The following is a 25,531-nucleotide window of genomic DNA, read 5'->3' on the forward strand; positions in this document are numbered from 1 at the left end:
ACAGCCCTACGGGGTAGGGAAGGAGCCAGCCTGAGAGAGAGGCCACCACCCGGGTTTCAAGAATGGAGAGTTGGGTGACCTGAATCCGTCCCTGCCCAGAAGCGCAGCTCTGCTGGGAACAGGCAGTTTCCATTCAGGCTGTGGGCCCTGTTCTCTGCTCCTTGCTGTCCCACTTTGAGGTGCTTCACTGTTTGAAGCAGGAAGAGAAGGCAAACACCATCTGCCCCAGGGTCACACTGACAAAGGCCTCAAGTTTAGATGGCTAGCATTCTCTTCCACAGGGGAGTCACAGTAAACCTTGGAAGCCCCGGGCTGCTGGGCCACCCTCCAGCTCTACCACTTTGCTGGCATCTGGGCTCACTTGGAACTCCTCAAGTAGCAGCGGGTGGTCTTGAACTCTTGCCACCAACATTGTAGGAATTTAGCAGAGCGCTGTATCTGGGCTAGACATTAGAACGAGTAGCAGTTTTTTTGTTTTTTGTTTTTCGAGACAGGGTTTCTCTGTGGTTTTGGAGCCTGTCCTAGAACTAGCTCTGTAGACCAGGCTGGTCTCGAATTCATAGAGTGCTGGGATTAAAGGCGTGCGCCACCACCGCCCGGCGAGTAGCAGTTTTCTAGAAATACTTTGACTCTGAAGAATCTTTGTGGAAAACCGTGATTGCTTTCTGTGATTTGCAGGAGTTTTACTGAAAGGGCTTTGCGGTCTTCACATGACTTTGGTCACAAGACACCTCTGGCCCACCTGAGGCTCTTGGATGACTGTGTGCTGCACCATCATCACACACAGTAGAGGACTAAAGCCACGAGGTCACGCATTGCTCTCCTTTAGAGAGATGTACAGATTAGATTAGGGACCTTTGTATGAGGAAATAACTTTCTCCAAAAAACGATTTTGTGTAACAAGCAATAAATACGCCTTTGTACGCTGTTTGTGGTTCAGTCCATCAGAGAGGCTGTGCCTTCCTGCTGCCACGGAGGCCTTCAAGTCTCATCGTGGTGCCTTCTTTCTTCAACCGACCCACACTTCATGAAACACCCTGACAACCCACTCCCAGCTGCTGGGATCATGGATGTGGATCATCTCATAAGTCAGATTTATCATTCAGTCAATTTTGTGTGACTCTGGGTATGTCTTTCGCCTCTGTATGCCTCAGTTTCTCCATCTGGAAAATGGGTAAGAAATACATACACCACAGGGTTGTTGGTGAAATTCTGAAGATTATCAATGTAACGTGGGCAAGTGTGTGTGAGCCTAAAGCCCCGCACAGAAGTCACGCACACAACCATTACCTGCGATCGGGCTCAGGATCAGGTGCTTCCAGACTCTTGGTCTCTTGTACAAAAACTTGAAAATAAGGGCAGGTTTGCAAAAGTAACTTGGGACTACAGGAATTTTACCTATGCGTCTGTTTGTTTTGTTTGGAGTAAAATGGCATGTTAGGATGATCTGCTTCATGGGGCTCCCGATACTTGACTCCAGTTACATCGACAGCCCAGACACGCGGCAGCTGGCTTATCTTTCAGCCCTAGGATGTCAGGTCAGAGTCAGGGCGACAGGGACAAGAGCCACTACACCTGACAGCTGCACTCACAGAATCCACCACCAGGGGGCAGAATCATCCCATCCAAATTCCCATTTGTCCAACCCCACATTTGATTTTTTTGAGCATGATTCTTTTTATTTCAGAAATTTTCAAGCATACAAAAAAGTACAGGGCTGGGGGTGCAGCTCAGCTGGCAGAGGGTTTGCATAGCATCCACGAGGCCTGAGGTTACATCCCCGGCACCCAAAAGCCGGGTGTGGTGTCCACGCCTAGAACCCTACTATTGTAGAGGAAGTCAAGTTCCAGGCAAGGATGGAGTTCAAATCAAACTCAAAGTCACCCTGAACTAAGTGAAATCCTACCTAAAAGGAATAAAATTAAAAACCTCAAGCACAATACAACAGTGAACCTCACGTGTCCCCCACTAGGTTTCAACAACTAACATTTCCCAGCTTCCTCTTGGTCTCTGTGTAGTTGCAGACGTTTTATTACTATTTGTATAGGTGTGATGGGAGGGGGCACCATGTCACACTGCGTGTGTGGAGGGCAGGGGGAATTTGGTGGAGTTGGTTTTTGCTTGCCACCCTTACATGGGATCTGGGGATGCAATTCAGGCGTCACTCCACCTCCGTAAGCACCGTATCCCCTGTATTCACAGACTCTCCATAGGGCAGTACTTTTTAAAGAATGTCCTAGACCTCATTTCCTGGTCCTTAACACATCAGTGCTCTGTCCCACTTATCTTCCCAAACACCACCGTCACCCCTGACAAAAGCCACCGTAATACCTTACTCTCTCAGTTTGGGTTTTACCTTCTCCAAATCCTACCACAGATACCACTGGACAAGGGCGCCATCTTCTGAGACACGGCTTCACGTAGCCTAGGCTGGCAGACTTTAACGTTCACCAAGTCTTAGCGCAGATACCCATCTGGTGAGCGTGGGGGTCATCCTGTGAGACACAGCTTCGTGTAGCCCAGGCTGGTACCTGTTTGCTTTCTACAGCCCTTTTCTGGATTGCTGTTGAGGTCACGTCTCAATGTCATCTCAAACTGATTTTGAACTCTGCTCCTCCTCCTGCCTCACCCTCCCGAGTCCAGGCTCCCTTTTCCTTCTGTCTTCATGTGTGAATGCCCTGGAAGACTTGGGAGCTTGTCCTGTAGGACAGGATGTATTCTGAGTCACAACTGTGCTCTGTCTACTGAACTGACAATCAGACATTCTCTGAATTAGGTTCAGATTCCTTCCGTTCATAGACGTAAAGTATTTCTCGGAGACACTGTGTCTGTCACCCATTGGTAATTATGTTTGGTCAGTCAACTCAGGTTGTTGCTTAGACGTTAATGTTGCCAATCACTGTTCACACTGCTGGGTTTTGTTTTGGGTTTTGTTTGTTCATTATCGCGAGACAGGGTTTCTCTGTAGAGCCTGGGTGTCCTGGAACTCACTCTGGAGACCAGGCTGGCTTCGAACTCACAGAGATCCACCTCCCTCTGCCTTCTGAGTGCTGGCATTAAAGGCGTGCGCCACCACCGCCTGGCTCACACTGCTGTTCTTAATCATTGTTATTATCATTGTCTGAGCTCATCATTTCTTTAGGGTTTGAAAAGCTCTGCCTTTCTAATCTTATTATTTCTTATCATTTATTGGTTGGAATTCTATAGAAAGTAACATTTAAAAATCTACTATTTAGTTATCTGAGATATAAAACATTTAAAAAACAAAAAAAAATGTTTGTTTTTTTTTCTGCTTCTCCTCCTCTCCCTCTTCTTCTTCTTCTTTTTGAGACAAGGTCTCACTATGTAGCCCTGGATACCCTGGAATTCACTATGTAGACCAGGCTGGCCTTAAACTCAAGCCTCTGCCTCCTGAGTGCTGGGATTAAAGGTATGCGTCACCACCCTAGCAATGTTTCTTTCTCTTTTAGTTTTTAATTTATTTTCTGTGCATTTGTTTTGCCATAAGTGTCAGATCTCCTGGAACTGGAATTAGGGACAGTTGTGAGCTGCCATGTGGGTGCTGGGAATTGAACCCAAGTTCTCTGGAAAAGCAGCCAGTACTCTTAACCACTGAGCCATCTCTCCAGCCCCAACAATGTTTAGTTCTTTATGCTAGCAGTAACAGATGTATTTTCCTTAAATATAATTATGACTATTAGCCAGGCATATATGTATATATACAATAAATTAATAGGTGTAGTTGGTTGTTTTACACTCTTTGACTCTTTTAGGGGCCAGCCACCCAGCTCCCAAATAAATCACACGGAGTCTTATTCTTACTTATGAATGCCTGACCTTAGTTTTGCTTATTACTTGGTGGCTGGGGACCCCTGATGTCCTCCTCTCCTTGTTCTAACTTGCTCCTTCTTCCTGCTCTCCTCATATTTATCCTCTGTCGGCCAGCCCTGCTTATCTTTTCTCCTGCCTCGCTACTGGCTGTTCAGCTCTTTATTAGACCATCAGGTGTTTTAGACGGGCAAAGAATCACAGCTTCACAGAGTTAAACAAATGCATCATAAACAAAAGTAACACATCTTCACATCATTAAATGTTCCACAACTTAAACAGATTAACACACCTTAAAATAATGTCCCACAACAAGTAGGTTTTTACATACTCTGTTAAAATATCCTAAAATAGATGGGCGGTTTTGTCACATGCCTTTAATCCCAGCACTAGGGAGGCAGAGGTAAGGGTGGATCTCTGAGTTCGAGGCCTGTCTGATCTATGGAGCAAATTCCAAGACAGTTTCCAAAGCTACACAGAGAAACCCTGTCTCGAAAAACCAAACTGTAGGGCATTTTTTTAGTGATTGATGGGGGAGGGTCCAGCCCACTGTGGGTGGTGCCATCCCTGTCTTGGGTTCTAAGAGCTGAGCAAACCATGTAAAAACCATGTAAAACAAGGCAGTAAGCAGCACCCCTAAACAGCCTCTGCATCAGCTCCTGCTATCATGTTCCTATTCTGAGTTCCTGTCCTATGACGAGAGTGATATGGAAGTATAAGCCGAAAAAACCCTTTCCTGCCCAAGGAGCTTTTGATCGTGGTGTCTCATCACAGCAGCAGAAATCCTAAGACAGGCACTTACCAAAAGAGCGTTGATTGAGGCTTTTTTCTGTACTTTAATAAATAAAGCTTGCCTTAAGATCAGAGAGTAAAACAGCCACACTGGCCAGCTGTACAGACCAGGCAGTGGTGGCACACACCTTTAATCCCAGTAACCACACTAATTTGCCACAGAAGCCGGGCAGTAGTGGTGCACGCTTTTAACCCTAGCACTGGAGAGGAATCTAAGCCGGGATGAGACAGCAGCTAGTTCTCTCTAGTTCTCTTTTCAGTCTGAGAATTTCTTAGAGGTAAGTGCTCTCTTGTGGCTGGCTGCTTTTCTTTTCTTTTTTTTTTTTTTAAGATTTATTTATTTATTTATGTAGTATCCTGCCGGTAGGCCAGAAGAATGACTAGATCTCATTATAGATGGTTGTGAGCCACCATGTGGTTGCTGGGAATTGAACTACGCCTATAATGCGGAGCCTGCACTACAGGACCATTTGCGAGTCGGGCAAGGGCCCAGAGATTTAAACACACAAAGACACACAGACAGAAGAGAACATCTGATTCCCTAAAATGGTAGTTACAGATATTTGAAAACTTCAATTTCTGTTTCTCAGAGTGAGCTGCCACCAGCCCCAGTAACCATACAATGTTCAGTAACAAATATTCCAGGAAGATTTCCTTAACTATCTGGTCTCACTCTGTAACCACACTTGCTGACAAAGTCACCTACCCTATGGTTTTACCTTACAAAGGCAGTTGAGAAATTGGCTTAGGGCTGGTCTCATGAAACAGCCTTAGGGAGAGACAGCTGCCTATTCAGCTCTGATGTGTACATGAATAAAGCTGGCTCTAATTCAGCTGTAATTTGGGTCAGTGGTTTTTCTCCTCTAGTCTGTGGAATTAACAGGTGCTGGGATCAAACATGGGTCCTTATGTTCCAGTAACCCTCTTAACTGCTGAGCTGTCTCTCCAGCTCTTTGTATTTTTAGATTTAGCATGAGTGTTTTGCCCACTTGCATATGTATACCACATGCATAACTGGCACTTTCAGAGGTTAGAAGGTACTGGATCCCTCGGAACTGGAGTTACAATGGTTGTGAACCACCATGCAAGAACTAAAAAGCCCTGAGGGAAAACAAAGATGACTAGAAACAGGTTAAATTAAAAGCTAAGACTGAGCATTCGTAATCAATAACTCTGTGTCTTTATTTGGGAACTGGTTGGTGGCCCAAAGGAAATCCCAACTATATTCTGTAGCAAGCTCTCTCACCAGACTTTCTTGAACCACCAGCCTACAAATAATGACATGGAGACTTATTATTTTGAAAGCTTGGTCTTAGCTTAGGCTTTTCCCCAACTAGCTCTTTTTTTTTTTTTTTTTTTTGGTTTTTTGAGACAGGGTTTCTCTGTGGCTTTGGAGCCTGTCCTGGAACTAGCTCTGTAGACCAGGCTGGTCTCGAACTCACAGAGATCCGCCTGCCTCTGCCTCCCAAGTGCTGGGATTAAAGGCGTGCGCCACCATCGCCCGGCTCCCCAACTAGCTCTTATAACTTAATCTGTCTCTATTAATCTACATTCTGCCATGTGTCTCGGTTACCTCTGCTCCGTACTTCTTCAGAGTTGCTGGCATCCCCCTCTTCCTCCCAGAGTCCTCTCTCTCCTCGGAAGTCCCACCTATTCTTTCCTGCCTAGCTATTGGCCATTTAGTTCTTTATTGAACCAATCAGAAGGCACCTTAGGCAGAGACATATCTTTACAGTGTAAACAAATACTCCCAAATATTTTCTTTGTAGCTCTGGCTGTCCTGAAACTTGCTTAGCTTAGTAGACCAGGCTGGCCTCAAACTGAGAGATCTGCCTGCCTCTGCTTCCCAAGTGCTAGGATTAAAAGTGTGTGCCACCAGCACCTGGCTATTTTTCTTTTCTCTCAAATACTAATTTTTTAAAGGTATGTTTTTTAAAAATATTTATTTATTATGTATACAATATTCTGTCTGTGTGTATGTCTGTAGGTCAGAAGAGGGCACCAGACCTCATTACAGATGGTTGTGAGCCACCATGTGGTTGCCGGGAATTGAACTCAGGACCTTTGGAAGAGCAGGCAATGCTCTTAACCACTGAGCCATCTCTCCAGCCCTAAAGGTACTTTTTAAAATTAATTTTTTGTTCATTGATGAGGGTTCAGATCCCCTGGAACTGGAAGTACAGACAGTGGTGAGCTGCCATGTGGATGCTGGGAATTGACCCTGGGTCCTCTGGAAGAGCAGCCAATGCTCTTAACTGCATAGTCATCCCTCCAGCCTACAAGTATTTAAAGAGAAAAATACGTATTTTAAAATGCTATCTAACTCAGATTTAACTTTACCCTAAACTTCTCTTATACGGTTGACTCTTACCTACTCTAGAAGGCCTCGGTTACTAAAGCCACCACCTAAGTATCTACTGCCCTACAGAATCACTTTCAAACTAGCAATATGAATATGGCTTCAATTTCAATTACATTATTTATTGTGCACATATGTATATGTGGGCTCATGTATGCTGTGGTGTATATCTTAATTTAAAAGTAATTTATTACATTTTTATTGGGGGCACTCTCCTTTTACAAATATGTAAAACACTTAAAGCTTTCAGCATCTCACCTATGCACAACAGTGCACGGGTCTCGTCCATATCTCCCTCTCCCACCAGCACAGCCGCTTTCAGAAGCTGTTTACTCTTCCAGTGTTTATCTTTCGTTCTCTGTAGCCCTGGCTGGCCTTTAACTCACCAAGATCCACCTGCTTCTGCTTCCCAAGAGCTGGAGTTAAAGGCATGCGCCACCATACCAACCCCATTGTTTATCTTCTAAACAGAAGCAATTTGGTCAGGTGTGACAGCGCGTTCCTCTAACATCCCCACCCTCAGGAGTGTGGGGACACAAGAGGCAAGAGGATCAAGAGTGCCAGGTTGGGCTGGTGCAATAGCTCGGAAATCAAAGGCACCTGACACGCCTGGTGACCAGAGTTCAACCCCTGGAATCCACTCGGAGGAGGAGGGAGAGATGGAGTACACAAAGTTGTCCTCTGATTTTCATGTATACATCACACAAACACATTTTTTTAAAGGTTGACCAGGTGTGGCGGCGCCCACCTTTAATCCCAGCACTCAGGAAGCAGCAGGTAGATCTGTCAGTTCAAGGCCAGCTGGGTCGACTGAGTAACATTCAATACCAGCCAGGGCTACGAAGTGAGACCCTGTCTGAATGTGGACAACTCTTCCTGTATTGGACTGATAGGCCTTTTTAAAGTTTAAATACAAGCAGTTGTGTTTATCATTCACACAGAAGATGGCGTGGTATAAAGCGCTGCTCTCAGAGGGGAGCAGAGAAAAATGTATAGTTCAATAAAACCAATAAAAAAAGAAAAAAAACAAAAACGCTGCTCTCCTGCCTAGCTCCAGCTCTCAGCTTGACAGCTCAGCCCTCTGAGGACGTCTGAGTGGGGGAGTGCCTCCATCAGGCTGACCTGTGAGCATGTCTATGGGGGTTTTCTTGATAGCTAACTGGCAAAGGAGGGCTCACCCCAATGTGGGCAGTGCTATTTCTAGACGGGCTGGTCCAGGCTGTTTGAGAAAGAAAGCTGAACCATGGACCTGGGAGCAAGCCGGTAAGAGCCTTCCCCAGGTCCTGCCCTGACTGCCCTCAATGATGAATTTGTGACCCTAACCCTGGAAGTTTAAGTCAGACAAACCCTTACCTCCCCTAAGGTACCTTTGGTGAGTGGGTTTTTGCTGTTTTATTTTTCTTTTTAATCACAATAATAATGAAGCAGCCAGAACGGGTGGGTATGTCCCGAAGTTCCTGTGACATTTAATAATTGCAATGAACAGAAAAGCTACTCTGACCGAGAGATCGCTTCCTATTCTGTCCTTCTGTAACATAGGTAGCAGCTGTCTACACAGAATTCCGCTGCCCCGCTCTTTTCCTGGGTAGGAAACAAGTCTGGACTGGCGTCAGCATTACCAGCAAACCGGTGAACACCAGGACCAGGAGGGCACTCGGGACAAACTCTAAACAGATGACTAGAACTTTATTAGGGGAGGCGCTGGAGCGGATTTTCTAGACACAATTTGGTCAAATATAACAGAAGTCGGCTTTCTCTCCTGTGAAAGCAGGATCAGTAGTAAAGCCTTTCTTAATTGTTGAGTTTGGTTCCGATTATATAAAAAGTTCCCAAGCTCCCAAATATTAGTCCCATAAACAGAAGACTAAGGAAAACGAACCTGGAGCTCAGTGTCATCGTGCCTTATACGCGGCAACGAGCGCAGGATCAACCTTATTAGCAAACGGTAGATGCAGAATAATAATAAAGAAAAGAACGGGCGTTTCTGGCAGATGCTTACAGAATCTGTGTAACGGGCTGGCCAATTGGTCCTGGTCTCCGAGTGACTGTCAGCCTGACAATAGAGCTCGTGCCGACTGCTGCGGGGATTGACAGCTGTGGGGATTTGAATGGCTTCGCCCGAAGCGCCCACCAACCCACGGCTGGCTTTACCCAAAATAATTACACGGAAACTGTATTCTTTTAAACACTGTTTGGCCCATTATATCTAGCCTTACTGGCTAATTCTCACATCTTGCTTAACCCATTTCTTAGCTGAGGTGCCGCAGCCAGGTCGGCCGCGCCCTACCTCCCTCACCCGACAGGGCGACCCCGATCCTCACCGCCGGGGGAACAATGAGGTTCCGGCTTCTTTAAGGGAGATACCACCGCGCCGGTGGGGCAGGGGACGGCTTCCTCCCCGATGATCGCACTCAATCCCGCATCGCCGCCTGGGTCACGGCGCCGCCGGCCAACACGGCTGGGTGACTCGGACAGAAGGTGCAGCCTCCCAGCACCGGCCGCACCACCCCGCGGGCCCGCTGCCCAGACCCGCCATCCGCGAGGAAGATGCGCCGGGCGTCCGGTCGCAGCGAACCGCGCACTGCAGCCCGCCGTCCGGTAGGTCGGCAGGGGACAGGGAAGGCGGCCCGGGGCACTGGCCGCAGCTTCCCCGAAGTCCCGGGACTTGCGCCCGCTGCGGCAGAGGGTGACCGCCCCCGGTCGCCACCCCTGTAGGCCAGGGCACCAGTGGTCGGCCCTGTAGCGTGCACACCGCCGGCGACGCTCGGCTCGGTTGCAGCACCGGAGAGCAGGGGCGCCAGAGCGCGGCACACCGCGCTCACCCAGCCGGTGGAGCTCGGCGGCGCTCGGTGGCGCACGCGCACTACGGAAAGCCGGAGGGGGCGGGGCCCGGCGTGAGGGGGTGTGTCCGCGCACCACGGGGGCGCGCGCCGGCTTCTGACTGGAGGCCGCGGCAGCCGAGGCGCGAGCTGCCCGATAATGGCGGCCTGCAGAGCTCATGAGAGGGAGAAGCGGCGGCGGCTGCCCTGAGGTAAATCTGGCCCTTCGTGGTGGCACGGATGCCCTGCGGTCAGAACCGACCTCCCTGCATGTGTCTCTGTCCCCGGCAGGCCTGTCACAGACCTCGCAGCGGAGTCATCCCCGGGAAGGCCCGGCGCTGCCCCGGCCAGCGGCCGGGACTGCGGCCTCCGTTCCCGCCCGGGCCACTCCCGGGTCCCCGGCCCCTAGTCTGCAGCCTCCGGGAGTTGGAGCGGCTGCGGAGCCACGGGAGGGTCCCTCGGGGTTTCCAGGGACTGTCGCCGGGAGTGATCTCGCGGCCGGGGCAGCGAGCGCGGCCTGAGGCTCCCAGGCGGCAGCACCTCTGGCCTCGCTCGTCCCTTCCCCGCACCGGCAGGTGCATGCCCAGGCCGGCCGGTGCCCAGCTCCCGGGGAGCAGGGCAGGCTCGAGGGCCCGGGAGATGCCACCGAAGGATGCTTCACCGGGGCGTCTCTCCCGCCAGGAGCCCCGGGAGTTGACAGACACCTTCCCGAATCAGGTGCCCCTCTCTCGGGGGACGATGACAGGAGGGAGAGAAGGGACTGCTGCAGAGAAAAGAGCCGCTCGCAAGCGCGTAGTACCCGGCGATCGGCGCCAGAGCGGGGCAGAAGGTCCGCCGGGGCCAGGAAATCTGACATTAGGAAAGACAGTGAGAGCTGGAATTAAAGGAAGTAGCGCTCAAGGCAATCCCCAGAAGCTGTCATTTTCTTTTAAATCTGGCCTATGAGCTTAAAGAGCTGCTCCCGGAGTGTCGGCTTCCAGGGCCAGTCACTTTTTGTTGCTCTGATTGTGCAGTGCAAGTACAATCTCAGGTTACTCTTCCTGCCCGCGCTGACAGTCGGCAAGTGAGCCATTGAGGCGTGAGGAAGTACGCTGCAGGCTCTCCATTCACAGAAGGGGCTCTAGACCTGTGCTCCAGCTTGCCCTTCAGTGATTTATTAAGTTGCAACTCCAAAGAACTCTGGTCAGAAACTTCCCTTTGAGGTCTAAGATGCTCCCCTCCTCTTTGGCAACAATTACCTAGAATTAAGTAGCTATCTTAAAGCATAATAATAATAATAATAATAATAATAATAATAATAATAATAAAGGGTCGACCTATTCTAAGCCACTTACTTACATTTTAAGGAACGGTTCTTCTACAAAACTTGTGTTTATTTGTAAAATAAATAAATAAGTAAATAGCCAAGCATACTGGCGCATGCCTGTAACCCCAGGACTTGGAAGGTGGAGGCAGGAGGATCAGTAGTTCGGGATCATCTTCTGCTACATAGTGAGTTCAAGGCTTGCCGGACCTACTAGAGACACGGTCTCAAACAAAACAAAAGCGGTCTTGTTCACTTTCAGTTCATAAACAGTAGTTGGGTATTTGTATTTTTAACTGTGAGGGGGTTTTGTATTTCAGTGTTTTTGTTTGTTTTATTTCTTTATCTATAGATTTGGAGCAAGTCCTGGAACTCTGTAGTCCAGGCTGGCCTCGAATTCATAGAGCTCCACCTGCCTCTGCCTCCTGAGTGCTGGGATTAAAGGCGTGGGCCACCATCGCCTGGCATATTATTTCAGTGTTTTTATTACCTTTTATAAATGTGTCAACCTTAAGAAGATGTACATACATTGCTTTTTTTATTTTTTTGAGGATCAGTAAACTAAAATGTTGAATTTGGGGGTTTATTTATTTATTGTTTTTTGAGGCACGGTTTTCTGTGTAGCCCTGCCTGTCCTGGAACTCATACTATAGACCAGACTGGCTTTGAACTCAAAGATCCACCTGCCTCTGCCTTCTGAGTGCTCAGATTAAAGGCAAGCGCCACTACTGCCCCGCTTTGGATTTGTTTTAACTGCGCCAGCAGTTCCTGGAGGGAGCAGTACAGTTTAGTGGTTTAAGTCATGGGTGTCGGAACCAACAAGCTGCATGGTGACTGGCTGTTTGCTTGCCCTCTCTGTGTTTTACTCTCCTCACTTCTAAAATGACTGCTGCAACACCCACCCCTTCCTACACAGATTATGGTTAAGGATTCATGAATTTAGCCAGGTGTGGTGTCACGCACCTATAAATCCATTGTTCCCGAGAGAGCGGCAGCCAGGACTGTTGAGATGGTTCAGTGCGTAAAGTTATTTTCTGCCAAGCTTTACAGCTCGTGCTCAATTCCTAGGACCCACAGGGTAGAAGGAGAGGACTGCCACATACTGTCCTCTGTGTTCCAGAGAGCCACATCCATGCACACAAAATATGCGATACAGCTTTTAAAAAGTGAAAGCCGTCTTGAGCTACATACTAGCAAGATCCTGTCTTTTAAAAAGGACTGGAAGCAAGGCATGGTGGTACAAATCTTTAATTCCAGCACTGGGGAAGCAGAGACAGGCTTATCTCTGTGAGCTGGAGGCCAGCCAGGGTTACACAGTAAGACCTTGTCCAAAAAAGGGGTGGGTGGGTGGAGCCTGGAGATAGAGTTCAGTGGATAAAGCATTTGCCAAACAAGTCTGAGGAGCAGAGTTTGGGTCTGCAGAACCCATGTAAAGCCAGATGTCATATGGTAAGATGGGAGGCAGAACCAGAACAATCTCCAGAAGTTCACAGGCATCTAACCTGCCATGTGCTCCAGCAGTGACAGCAGAGCCAAGGCAGTCTTTGAACAGGTGTGTCATGGCATGATCATGCCTGCACTCACACACTTAGATTAAACTTTAAAAAAAGTCAGTAATGATGGTTCTGTAACCATGGCCTCTGAAGCCAGCCTGGCCTACCTGTCAAACTCCAGGCCAGGGAACTTGGCAAGACCCTGACTCAAAGACAACAAAAGCTTTAAAAACTATTTTAAAATACTTGAAATAGTTCCTGATACATGGTAAGTGCTGTTACCTTTATTATTATTGATAGATTTGTCCAAGGTGTAGCTAGATACCCTTCAGTTCCCACAGATGCTGAAACAGTTAACTACAAGCCAATAGGTATACCTGATTTCAACAGAGTACTTTGTTGATTTTTCCAGAAACCTCGACCTTGAAGATGGTGAGTAGCCAGCCAAAGTACGATCTAATACGGGAGGTAGGCCGAGGTAGTTACGGTGTTGTTTATGAAGCAGTCATCAGAAAGACCTCTGCAAGAGTAGCAGTGAAGAAAATTCGATGCCACGCACCTGAAAATGTTGAACTAGCCCTGCGAGAGTTCTGGGCACTAAGCAGTATCAAGAGCCAGCACCCAAATGTGATTCACTTGGAAGAGTGCATTCTACAAAAAGATGGGATGGTGCAAAAGATGTCCCACGGCTCTAATTCTTCCCTTTATTTACAGGTATGTGTCGCTGGATAGGAAATGAACATAAGATTGGTCAGCAAGAGGAAGTGAAGAGTGTCAGAGGAACTTCTCCCTTAACGCAGGTGTTTTATGGCTAGGTGCAGATAGAGGTCTTCAGAGGATAGAGGAGATATTTGCTTTAAGCTTGTGCTGCACGTACCTAAAAATAACATAAGCCACCTGTTATGCCTGGTACTTGCCAGTCTGTGTAGGAATAGGACAAGTGGGAATTAGAGGGTTTTTGAGACTAGCGTCAAAGTTCAGTTCCTGGAAACCAATTCTTCTGAAAATAAACACAGAAGACAAGGAAAAACACCACAATCAGTAATAGTAATCAATTACCCATCGGTAATTGAACTTCTCTTTTTTGGAAGGCACAGGTCTAAACATAAGCCTTACAAGAGTATATTGGTATTTGCCTATAACCCTAGGGCTTGGGAGGTGGAGGCAGGAGACTCAGGAGTTTAAGACCAGACTCACCTGTATATCGAGTTTGAGACATGCCTGGACTGAATCATGAGTTCCAGGACAAAAGTCCTCTGACCTCCACGCTTGCACAATGTCCTGCATGCAAGTAAGCACTACATATATGCACATACTGAAACACACACACATAGAATAAATAAATGTAACTTAGCAGTTAAAACAAAGAGAGTTAACAACAACAACAACAACAACAAAAACTCTGTTTGATGTTGTGAAAAAGGCTCGGAGGGTAAAGGACCTTGTTGCCAAACCTGGTAACCTGAGTTTAATGTCCAGGTCCCACATGGTAGAAAGAGGGAGTGGACTCCTGAGAGCTGTTCTCTTAACACCCACACCTACCCAAAATAAATAATTTAGAAAAGTTTAAAAACTGTCTTCATTATTAACTCTCTAAAAGTACTACTTATGTTGCCATGATTAAAAAAAATATGTATATATTGGAGCAAGGCAGTGGTGGCACATACCTTTAATCCCAGCACTCAGGAGGCAGAGGCAGGCATATCTATATATCTATGGGGTGAATGTCAAGTCAAGACTGTCATATTATGCAGAGAAACCTTGTCTCAAAAAAGATTGGAAATCTTTTTTTTTTTTTTTTTTTTTTTTTTTTTTTTTGCCAGTGCTAGAGATTGAGCCTAGGGTTTGGGGCATAGTACATAAACTACATTCCCTCCTAACCCTTGTCAACTCTGCATTGAATTTTAGAGATTAGGTACACAATCCCTGTGGATGGAAAAATGAAGATGTTAATACATTTGATTTAGTGTAAGTTCAGAACTAGCAACTGTAACAAGAATTAGATATTGTTTTTTGTTTTTTGTTTTTTTGTTGTTGTTTTTTTTTTTTCGAGACAGGGTTTCTCCGTAGCTTTTGGTTCCTGTCCTGGAACTAGCTCTTGTAGACCAGGCTGGCCTCGAACTCACAGAGATCCGCCTGCCTCTGCCTCCCGAGTGAAGAATTAGATATTGTTTAGTACTGAGTCCAGATCCAGCAACTGTAACAATTATGTATTGTTTAATACTTTGAGGTCTTAAGATATGAAGTATCCAATTTGACTAAGTGATTTTCGTATTTAAATTACTTTTTTTTAAATATTTATTTATTATGTATACAATATTCTGTCTGTGTGTATGCCTGCAGGCCAGAAGAGGGCACCAGACCTCATTATAGATGGTTGTGAGCCACCATGTGGTTGCTGGGAATTGAACTCAGGACCTTTGGAAGAGCAGGCAATGCTCTTACCCTCTGAGCCATCTCTCCAGCCCTTTAAATTACTTTTTAAAGTAAATCTCTTTTGCTCTTTAAAGCCTTACAGACCTGTATTGCTATCAGAATGACTTGAAATAAATAATCCATCTTTCCTAGTAGCTATTTGTTCATGTGTTATGGCAATCACGTCTGCCTTCCCTGAGTAGTCAAAGACAGAGGTAGTGCTGAGACAAGATTTGGCACAGAAGAACTCAGAAATAGGTACCTGTGTTGACATAAAATAGTCTTTTCTATGCATTTATAAGTTAGCCAGATTTTTCTTCATTTATTCATTTGAGACAGTCTCTGTAGCCCTGGTTAGTCTGGAACTCAGTATGTAAACCAGGCTGACCTCACACTTACAGAGATCCACCTGTTTCTGCCTATGAGTGCTGGGATTAAAAGACATGTCCTACCTCACCTAGCATAGTTGACCATATATTTATCAATAGAATTTTGTATCAAAACAGTACAATACAATATAGTCAATACACAGATCTATAACATAACCAGAAAGTTCCTATGCGTGATCTTTATTATCTGTATAAATTTTCATTTTCCTTTATGTTTTTCTAGATATATTCTTCCTTGTTCTCAGTTGAAATCATTAAATTAATTCCTGATAGCTAAAAATCCTTATCCAAGAGAAAATGTAAAACAGACAGACACAAGCGCTCAATTTCATGCCTCAGGACTTTGTAGCCTTCAATCTGTGTACTTCAGACTATTGACATAGATGGTATAGGAACATACAATAGGGAATCTATATATCTTAGGGCTGAAGAATTACGAATTGACTGGGTGTGCTGCACATAATATGTGCATATATGTGTTAACATGTGGGACTGAGAAAGGATTATCATGAGTTCAAGGCCAGCCTGGGCTACATATAGAGTTCAAGGTCAGCTTGAGGTACAGAGTGGGACCCTATCTAGGGAGTTAAAAAAGAAAAATTAAGGGGCTGGAGAGATGGCTCAGTGGTTTAGAGCATTGCCTGCTCTTCCAAAGGTCCTGAGTTCAATTCCCAGCAACCACATGGTGGCTCACAACCATCTGTAAAGAGGTCTGGCGCCCTCTTCTGGCCTTCAGGCATACACACAGACAGAATATTGTATACATAATAAATAAATAAATAAATAAATAAATAAATATTTAAAAAAAAAAAAAAAAGAAAAGAAAAATTAAGCCAGGCGGCGGTGCACGCCTTTAATCCCAACACTCAGAAGGCAGAGGCAGATGGATATTTGGGAGTTTGATTCTAGCCTGTTCTACAGAGCCAGTTTCAGGATAGCCAGGGCTACACAGAGAAACCCTGTCTAGAAAATAAAAGAATTACAAACTATTTAAAACTTACAGAGTTTAACAATAATTATTTAGATAGGTGGGCAAGAACCACACATGTCCCTTCTTGCTGGCCAGAATTGTATGCACCACCACGCCTGCCCTCTAAAACACTATTGAGCACTGGGATTCTGTGTTACACAGGCTGTTTATTAAGTTCAGATGTTAGGGAGAGACAGAAAGCTGAAGTCAGTTAGAAGCAGTACACCTGTCTCATTCTCTGCCCTGGCACACCATGCAGAAAGAAGGCTCCCATAGGCCATTGCCATTGCTGCCGTCTGCATGGGAGGCAGAACGGAGGGGCACCTTTGCTTTTGCCAGAATAACCAGAGGAAGTAGTGGTAGTAATTAATTTAAATATAAATTTACCAGTTTCTTACTCTTCAACAGCTCAGCTCTGAATCTTCCCCCTTTCAGCACACCAATCTAAAAAATACCAACAAATAATTTAAAAGCAATATTCCTTCATATTTTAGTCTTTTCATGAAGCAACGAGCTGGGAAGTGATAGAATTTAGTTATACTGGCCAGTGTAGAAAATGTAGGCCAGTTGGGCACTTTCCAAAATAGGCTGTTAAAGATGCTGCTTCCTGGCTCAGAAATTTAGGATGTATTTAGTAGGGACAAAGGTGGGATTTTGAAGTGCTGAAAAAATTTTTTAAATGCATGCATAAAAGCACTGATGAAATGAAATATTCCAGAGGTTTCTAGTTACAGTTGGAGGCTGGTGCTGGACTCACCTCAGTGCAGAGCAGAGCTTCCAAACCTTTCCACTCGTGGCCTCCCCAGAGAAACATGTGCGTGACCCTGGGTGTATGATATGGGTGTGCAATAAACATGTACTGGGGAAAATCATAAGTAATTCCATTTTAAAGCAATTCTTTGGTTACATATAATTTTACCTTTTATTAAAGTATAAAGTAGGAAGCAGGCTTATACACAAATGAAGAGAATGTGCTTGTTTGTTTCTGCATAAAGAGTTAAATCCTGGGCTGGCATGATGCGCAGTGGGCAGACACTTTGCCACAGGCCTGACACCTGAGTTTCATCCTCAGGTCCCACAAGGTGGCAGGAGAGAATCAGCCTCCAGTGTTAACCTCTGGCACATGTGGGGCGGGGGTGGGGCACGTACTCAAGAGTGCACACATACACAATTAGAGCCATTTTAAAAATTATTGGGTGAGCCGGGCGGTGGTGGTGCACGCCTTTAATACCAGCACTCGGGAGGCAGAGGTAGGCGGATCTCTGTGAGTTCGAGACCAGCCTGGTCTACAAGAGCTAGTTCCAGGACAGGCTCCAAAACCACAGAGAAACCCTGTCTCGAAAAACCAAAAAAAAAAAAAATTATTGGGTGAATGTTCATTGCTGTAGAACATAGATCATCTTCAGCATTTTCCACAGTCAGTGCTTTTATTTTATGAACACCAGTGGTGAAAACAACAGTGTTTCATATAAATAGTTTAGTACAAAATGGTAGGTATATGTTTTAAGGCAAATCATAAATTGTTCAAAATTCTGTACTAACAGCATTTAGTGATCCTCTTGCCTTAGCTTCTATAGTGCTAAGGTTACAGGTGTGTGCCACCATACCCACCTTAAAACAGCAATTTTTAAAATTAACCCCCTCCCCCAAACAGTCTCACTGTATAACTCAGGTATAACTCAGGCAGGCCTTAGACTTGTGGTCTCCTGAGCAAGGTGTAATGACGCACACCTATAATTTCAGCACTGAAGACGGAAGCAGGAAGAGCAGAAGTTCAAGGCCAGCCTTGGCTATACGGTGAATTTATTGAGGACTGCATGAACTATTTGAGACCCTGTTTCAAAACAGAGGGGAAAAAAAGAAAAGACGAAAGAAAATAGTACCCAAATTAAGCATTATACCACAACACAATCCACTGATAGACCGCCTTGGTACTTGCTTGCTGATTAATGACAATAGAAAAATATCAGAAGTCCTTGTTTTCCCCCAATAAAACTGTAATGTTTCTATAAGAGTAGACAACTTTGCAATTCGGTTTTGAATTAATTTTTGGTAACTGAAAATTTATTAAACCTTTGACTGTTGGCAATTTGTTTTGTGTGTGTGACCCCTACTTTCGGTTTAAGAGACCTTTGCCTTAGCTGTACGGTGGTAATATTAATCCAGCACTCAGAAGGCAGAGACAGGTGAATCTCTGTGATTTGAAGTCCAGCCTGGTCTACAGAGTGAGTTCCAGGACAGCCATGGCTACCCAGCAAAACTCTGTCTTGAAAAACAAACAAACAAAAAGAATAAAGTCAAACTTGCCTGGCATGTACAAGACCCTGGGTTCAATTGCCAGCATTGCAGAAACAATAAAACTGCAAACTGTCCTAACTTTTATTGTTTTTTTTTTTCAAGACAGGCTTTTCTGTGTAGTTCTGGAACACTCTATAGACCAGGCTGGCCTCTAACTCACAGAGATCCATCTGCCTCTGCCTCCCGAGTAGCTTGTGTTGGTAATTTTTTATTTATGTGTACTGGTGTTTGCCTGCCTGCATGTCTGTATGAGGGTGTTGGATTCCCTGAAACTGGAACAGCTGTGAGCTGCCATGTGGGTGCTGGGAACTGAACCTGAGTCCCCTGAAAAAAACAGCCAGTGCTCTTAACTGCTGAGCCATCTCTCCAGCACTGCCCCTTTTTTTGGGGGGGGGGGCATGGGTTTTGAGACAAGGTTTCTCTGTGAGCTCTGGCTGTCCTGGAACTCGCTCTTTAGACCAGGCTGTCCTTACCCAAACTCACAGAGATCTGCCTGCCTCTGCCTCCTGAGTGCTGCCACTGCCCAGCCTATATGTATTTACAATGTGTAGCCAGGTCCCAGCAGTAGGGAGTCAGAAGCAGGCAGATCTCAGAATTAGAGGTCAGCCTGGTCTACAAAGCAAGTTACACAGAGAAACCCTGTTTTGAAAAAATAAAAAATAGATTTATTTTTAATTATGTTTGTGACAGGGATGAATGAATATATGTCATATTATATATATATGACATATATATTATATATGTCAGTGCAGATGCCCTTAGAGGCCAGGAAAAGTACTGGATTCCCCCAGAGCTCTCGTTGCAGGTGGTTGTGAGCCACTGACACGGGTGCTGAGGACCTGAACTCCAGTCCTCTGAAGGCAGTAAGCTCATAACCACTGAACCTTATTTCCAGCTCCCTTTATCTTTTCTAGAATCAAAATTTGTAACTTCTCTCCCCCTCTGCGCAGCTTGTAGAGACTTCACTAAAAGGAGAAATTGCCTTTGACCTCAGAAGCGCCTATTACTTGTGGTTTGTGATGGATTTTTGTGACGGAGGAGACATGAACGAGTATCTGTTGTCCAGGAAGCCCAACCGAAAGACGAACACCAGCTTTATGCTTCAGCTCAGCAGTGCTTTGGCTTTCCTGCACAAAAACCAGATCATCCACCGAGACCTGAAGCCTGATAACATCCTCATTTCCCAAAGCAGGTTGGACACCAGTGACTTGGAACCCACACTGAAAGTGGCCGATTTTGGTCTGAGTAAAGTTTGCTCGGCATCTGGACAGAACCCCGAAGAACCTGTCAGCGTAAACAAGTGTTTCCTTTCCACGGCGTGTGGGACGGATTTCTACATGGCTCCTGAAGTATGGGAAGGACACTACACAGCAAAAGCTGACATCTTTGCTCTGGGAATTATCATCTGGGCCATGCTGGAGAGGATCACCTTCATAGACACAGAGACCAAGAAGGAGCTCCTGGGGAGCTATGTAAAGCAGGGGACCGAAATTGTGCCTGTGGGGGAGGCACTTCTGGAAAACCCCAAAATGGAGCTCCTCATCCCGGTGAAGAAAAAGTCAATGAACGGGCGAATGAAGCAATTGATTAAGGAGATGCTGGCCGCAAACCCTCAGGACCGTCCGGACGCGTTTGAACTAGAGCTCAGATTAGTCCAGATTGCTTTTAAAGACAGCAGCTGGGAAACGTGACCTCCCGCCTGCAAGTGTCTTAGACGGTGTGCTGCTTCTGACTCAACAGTGATTCAACATTACATGGCCAGAAAGAAGACGAAAGTTAGACTCCACTCTCTGAGGGTTTAGGTTCATTGTGGGGTAATTTTTTTTCTCTCGTTTTTCTTACTCCATGCAGGCCATTTTATTGTGTTTTGAATGTGTATTACCAATGGGGTATAAAAAGTTTTTTTTTTTTAAATGATCATTGGTAAAAGTTTGGCAGAAAAAATTCTCCTAAAAGCCAAGCAGAGAAGAGAGTCCAATTTTCTGGAAATATGTCTTTAAGTATTTTAGACATTCCTTGTCAGTATTAGGCATTTCCATGGAAGAAGAGGTTTGCATGCTGGTCATGCAACCTTTGAAGCTTTGTAAAGGAAACATATATGTATATATTTATGTATATGTAAGTATGTGAATGTGTGCATTTTGCATTCCACATGAAGAAAATGGCACTTCTGTTTAAATTATTTGATAGAGTTTTGGGTTTTTGAGATTTGCTGGTGAAATTGGTGATGAAAACTTACACAGAACCACCCCTCATCTTCTTCCTGCCCCTCCTGCTCCTGGAAACACACTTTTATTTTTTGTTTGTTTTTTTGTCTGTTTTGTTTTGTTTTCCCAGTATACATCTCTTGAAAGGCATCATTTTGGAGGGTCTAAAATGGCTGAGTAAACGTAATTGGAGCTAAGCCAAGCTGCTGGAGTAAGTCTGAGCTCTCCAGGGCCCTGTAGCTCTTCTCGAGTGGAATTAGTCGGTCAGTCACTTGGTAGGAGGTCAGCAAGGATGCCGATGGCTCAGCCAGACCTTCAGGTAACTGAGCGTTTGTTTAAACCACCGCACTGGGACGTGTGTGTGCACATCTGCCGTGACCTGAGGATGGTATTCTTCTGCTCTGAAACATTGCTTTACACGACTGTAATACTTGATGTATTAATTTTGAGTTTTACGACTTTTTCTAAGTCTCAGCATAAAGTTGAAGAAACCAAATGAGCTCACCCTCGAGTTGCTGGCCCTGATGTGGCTTCCTGTTGGATCACTGGAGTCCCTGTCACTTTGGCACTGTGATACAGTAATGGGACTGGTAATCACTGTCATAAATATTGGTTGCTTTTTTCCAAAGTGAGAGATGATACACACAGAGTTTGGCAAATAGATAAAATTCTGTGCCATCAACTGCTTTTCGAGCAGAAAAGTTGTGGGTATCATATCTTCACCTGGTGTTGTCAGTCAGAAAGCAAGAGCCTCCTGACTCCTGAAGTGAGACTCTATCTAACTGCATGTTTGTCTCTGGATTGTCCATGCTGATGCAGGAAAGGGAGTCTTTCCTAAACCAGAATACGCGATTAGAGTCTACCATTGTATCTCCAAATGAAGCTTTCTGATGCACTAAACCCTCACCCACCCCTCCTGGGGTGGAGCCTGGGCCCTGGGCAGGTAGAGAAGCTGTGGGACACTGACACACACACACACACACACACACCCATCCTTATAAAGCACTAAAATGCAAAAGTCAAACTAGCAGCAGCTTGTTGACATTGTCAGCAGTTCCCGTGCCTCCTCAATGCTTGAAACTCCACCCTTCACCGTGGGGCTGGGTCTAGCTCAGTGAGCGGCCCTTTGTTCAGTCCCTAGCACCCTAAAGGCAGTAAGTTAACTCATGTGTTCAGAGGGTAATAAAAGATAAAACGCCAAAAAAATAAAGCATGTAAAGCTGGAGGTTTAGAAACATGAATAGAAAGGCTTTATTAAAATCCCATCAAATGAAAAAAAAAGTCACACCAATATCACTTGCAGACTTAACTAAAATAATTCTTTCTGGAATAGAAGCGTACTGGATGTTCATGGTAATTGACCCTCTGGGTCATCAAGTTGACACAGATCTGACGAGGGGATCAAGTTCCAGGAAATTAGAAAAAGTCTCATTATAATGTATTCTCAATGACTTGGCGCTGCATCAGATCGATATGTGACGTAGCCAACAGTTCATTTGTTCTACAAGTACCTGTGCACTAGAAACCCGTACATCCTAAGCACATAGCTTCTGAGCCTGTCTCCTTGAAATAATGTGTAATTTGGTTTGTCTTTGTTTTGGTTAGCACTGGGATCCCACCAGAGCCTTGCATGTGCTACACAAAGGCTTTACCACTGAGCTACATGTCTAGCCCCAGTTATAATTTATTTTGAAAAATTTTTATTTGTGAAATATAATTCTTTCATTAGAGGTAAGAGTGTGGGGTAATCGGGAAATTTCTTCCAGAATTTTCTCAAGTCCTTGTATTCTAAAATAGCTTATGATATCAACAAAGGGATAGTAATTTCTTTGTCTTTCTTTGTTCTTTTTCAGTCAGAGGTATTTATTAAGTACCTACTGTGTGCTCAGCCCTAAAGTTTAGTTGATTTGACAATTTAAGATTTGCATTTGGGGGGCTGGACTCAGCAGTTTAGAGGACTTGTTGCTCTTGCATGGAACGGAGTTCAGTTCCCAGCACCCAGGTTGGGTAGCTCACAACCACCGAACTCCAGCTCCAGGGGACCCAGTATCCTCTTGCTTCCATAGACACACACACACATATTCACATGATTAAAAAAATAAAAATAAACCTTTTTTTAAAAAAATGACATTTAGCCATGCACTTTCTCCAGTCACGGGTAAGAAATAAAGATGGGGAGTGATAATTGGAAAATTTGGATATTTGCTAAAAGACAAATGCAATCCAGATATTGTGCACAGTGCCTTGCCCATGATAGGTACTCAATAAACAGTTATTCCTCATAGTCTGTTGCCATGGTTTCTAGTGTTTTATGAAATTTGTCTTAATTGAAAAAGACCAAATATTTCAGATAACGCTCATAGGCAGCTGTGTTCCGTCACTGTAGGGTTGTACAGTTAGGTCCTAGATGTTACTTTGCACTAGTTGTCACTTAGAACATGGGGGCTGTAGATTCTTGGTGCTAAGGGATGCTTTGTCATTTCAATGATGTAAGTGTTAAGTGTCAGATAAATAGCACAGAATAGTTCTTTCTGCAGGTCTGGATTTTTGTTCTTGTTTTTTTTCTTTGTTTTTAATTGTAAAATGTTACCAATCAAACTATTGTAGCAGCTACAAAATAATTCACCAGCATGACAAAATAGTCAATAAACGATGTCTTAGGCACATCAGAAATGAAAGCAACTTTAAAATTTTTCTTTTAAAATTGTCAAATATATTTTATGAAGAATTTATAAAGGGGAAAGTATTGTAATTTATTGTTCATGAGTTTTTTGTTTGTTTTTTTTAAATAAAGTGAATTTCAACGAAATACCTTGGGCGTTCTCCTTGCTACTTCGGTGACTGGGAGTTGTGCAATGCGCTAAGACATGAGTGTGACATGATGTACAGTGTAGGAAAGTGTCTGGCTGTCTCACAGAAGCCTGTACTGAGGCAGGTGATTGGATGACAGGACTTTGGCATTTCAAGTTCTCTGAAGCCATATGCTTTATATAGGAGAGAAATGTGTATTGTTTAAGGTTCTTTTTTAAGATTCGTATTTCCCAGGTATGAATGCTTTGTCTTCATATGTCTGTGCACTGTGTGCATGCAGTACCCAAGGAGACCACAGGGTGTGGATCCCTGGAACTAGAGTTTCAGGCATGTGTGAACCTCCAGGTAGGTGCTGGGATCGAAGGCAAGGTCCTCTGTGTGTATCAACAGTTTTTAAGCACTGAACCAACTCTTTGGCCCCAGAGATTTTTTCCCCCATTTATCCTAATTCATTTGGCTGAGTATTCAATCCAGATGTGATAGTTTCTATTAAATATACTAAGTGGCTGCAATTTCAATTCTTAACATGAGGCAAACACTTCTAAAGAAGACATAGATTTAGCTGGGAGTGGTGGCCCATGCTTTTGATCCCAGCACTCAGAAGGCAGAGGCAGGCAGTTGGCAGAGAGTTTCAAGGTCTACATATTGAATTGTAGGCCAGGACTACATAGTGAAACCTTGGGGGAAAATCGATCATTGTCTGCCTTTTTTTTTTCTTTACCTTTGAAAAATGTATGGTTGCCTGCGCATACAGCCTCCCTGGTGGCCAGTGGGACAGCTGAGGGACAGGAAACATGGAGCCCCTGGCCGCCCTAGACTGCAGCTAGGCCTCTGCAGAAGGGACTTTGCTTCTCTTAAAGATTACCTTCTTAAAATTCACTTTCAAACTATAAATTGTAGCTATCAGCACTTCACTGTTTACAAAGGTATCTTACTGGAAGTAGGGGCTGATTTCCTAGTGAAGGTAGAAACAGCAGAGCTGGTGGTCTCACCGGCCTTGGGCCGTGTTGACCCCTATCTCCCGCCTCCAGCTGACTTTTCTCTCAGAGCAAAGCTTTATCTCCCCTACAGAAGGAACTCACCAGAGCCTGGCCTTCCTTTAAATTCAAATGTTGCTGTCTTGATCAGCCAATCATAGACGGCCTCTAAAGAGCCCTGCAATACCGGTTTGTGGGTAGATAGTAACGCGGAGAGAACCCACTGAGGCCACACCTCTAGGAAGCAAAGCGCGGCTTTTAAAGGTAGGCAGAGTTTTCATTGGTTAGAAGTGACTTGTTTAAAAAAAACACAATCCTGGGCTGTGGATTTCACTCTTTTCCTGTTCAGCCTGGTATTTCAAGCTTAGCCTGTTTTGAGCTGAAGTTAAGCAATTTGGTATTACAGAAGCTGTCGTGGTCTAGCAGCTGAAAGATCCGGTAGGAAAGACTGACTTTTGCAAACAGCCCCATAAGTAACGTGTGTCAGTGGATACGTGGCTTTTCGTAGCTGCAAAGCGAAAATGGTACTTAACATTTCACTGTTCTTCTAAGGCGCTGCACCAGCACCTGCACACTGAGTTCTTTAGTGGTCAGGTATTCTAGATTTCTATGAGAGCAGAGTTCCGGTCAGCTGCATAGCATGACTCTGTCTCAAACAACAACAAAAAAGTCTGGAGGGAACGACGGAGAAAGGACTCACCATGCCAGACTTCAGATGTGATTATCCCCCCACTTCGTGAGAACCTGGTGAAGGCCCTGCTATCTCTCCAGCTCCCTCACTTTGTTTTGTTTTGTGTGAGACAGGGTTGGGGTTTCTATGTAACCTCACTCTCAGCATGGGTCCTGGAGCTCACTACATAGACCAGGCCA

At 45.0% G+C, this 25,531-nt stretch overlaps 1 protein-coding gene across 2 annotated transcripts; it reads left to right on the forward strand.

Moving 5' to 3' along the window:
* The first annotated feature begins 8,896 nt into the window (after positions 1 to 8,896).
* Positions 8,897 to 23,661, forward strand: Pdik1l (PDLIM1 interacting kinase 1 like). 2 transcript variants are annotated; one of them, XM_057785417.1, is made up of 3 exons: positions 8,897 to 9,577; positions 13,007 to 13,308; positions 19,617 to 23,661. In XM_057785417.1, the coding sequence occupies exons 2-3, from the start codon at positions 13,024 to 13,026 to the stop codon at positions 20,355 to 20,357; spliced, it is 1,026 nt and encodes a 341-aa protein (XP_057641400.1). In that variant the 5' UTR covers positions 8,897 to 9,577; positions 13,007 to 13,023; the 3' UTR covers positions 20,358 to 23,661. The 2 variants fall into 2 exon arrangements, with proteins under 2 accessions (XP_057641400.1, XP_057641401.1); XM_057785418.1 differs by lacking the exon at positions 8,897 to 9,577 and adding an exon at positions 9,892 to 10,010.
* Positions 23,662 to 25,531: the final 1,870 nt, after the last annotated feature.

Source organism: Chionomys nivalis, chromosome 11 (genome assembly GCF_950005125.1).
Source record: "Chionomys nivalis chromosome 11, mChiNiv1.1, whole genome shotgun sequence".
In the NCBI taxonomy this organism is placed as follows: domain Eukaryota; kingdom Metazoa; phylum Chordata; class Mammalia; order Rodentia; family Cricetidae; genus Chionomys; species Chionomys nivalis.

Coding starts and splice junctions, on each gene's coding strand:
- Pdik1l (XM_057785417.1), top strand. CDS start 13,024: ATGGTGAGTAGCCAGCCAAAGTACGATCTAATACGGGAGGTAGGCCGA. Junction 13,309..19,616: donor ATTCTTCCCTTTATTTACAG/GTATGTGTCGCT, acceptor CCCTCTGCGCAG/CTTGTAGAGACTTCACTAAA.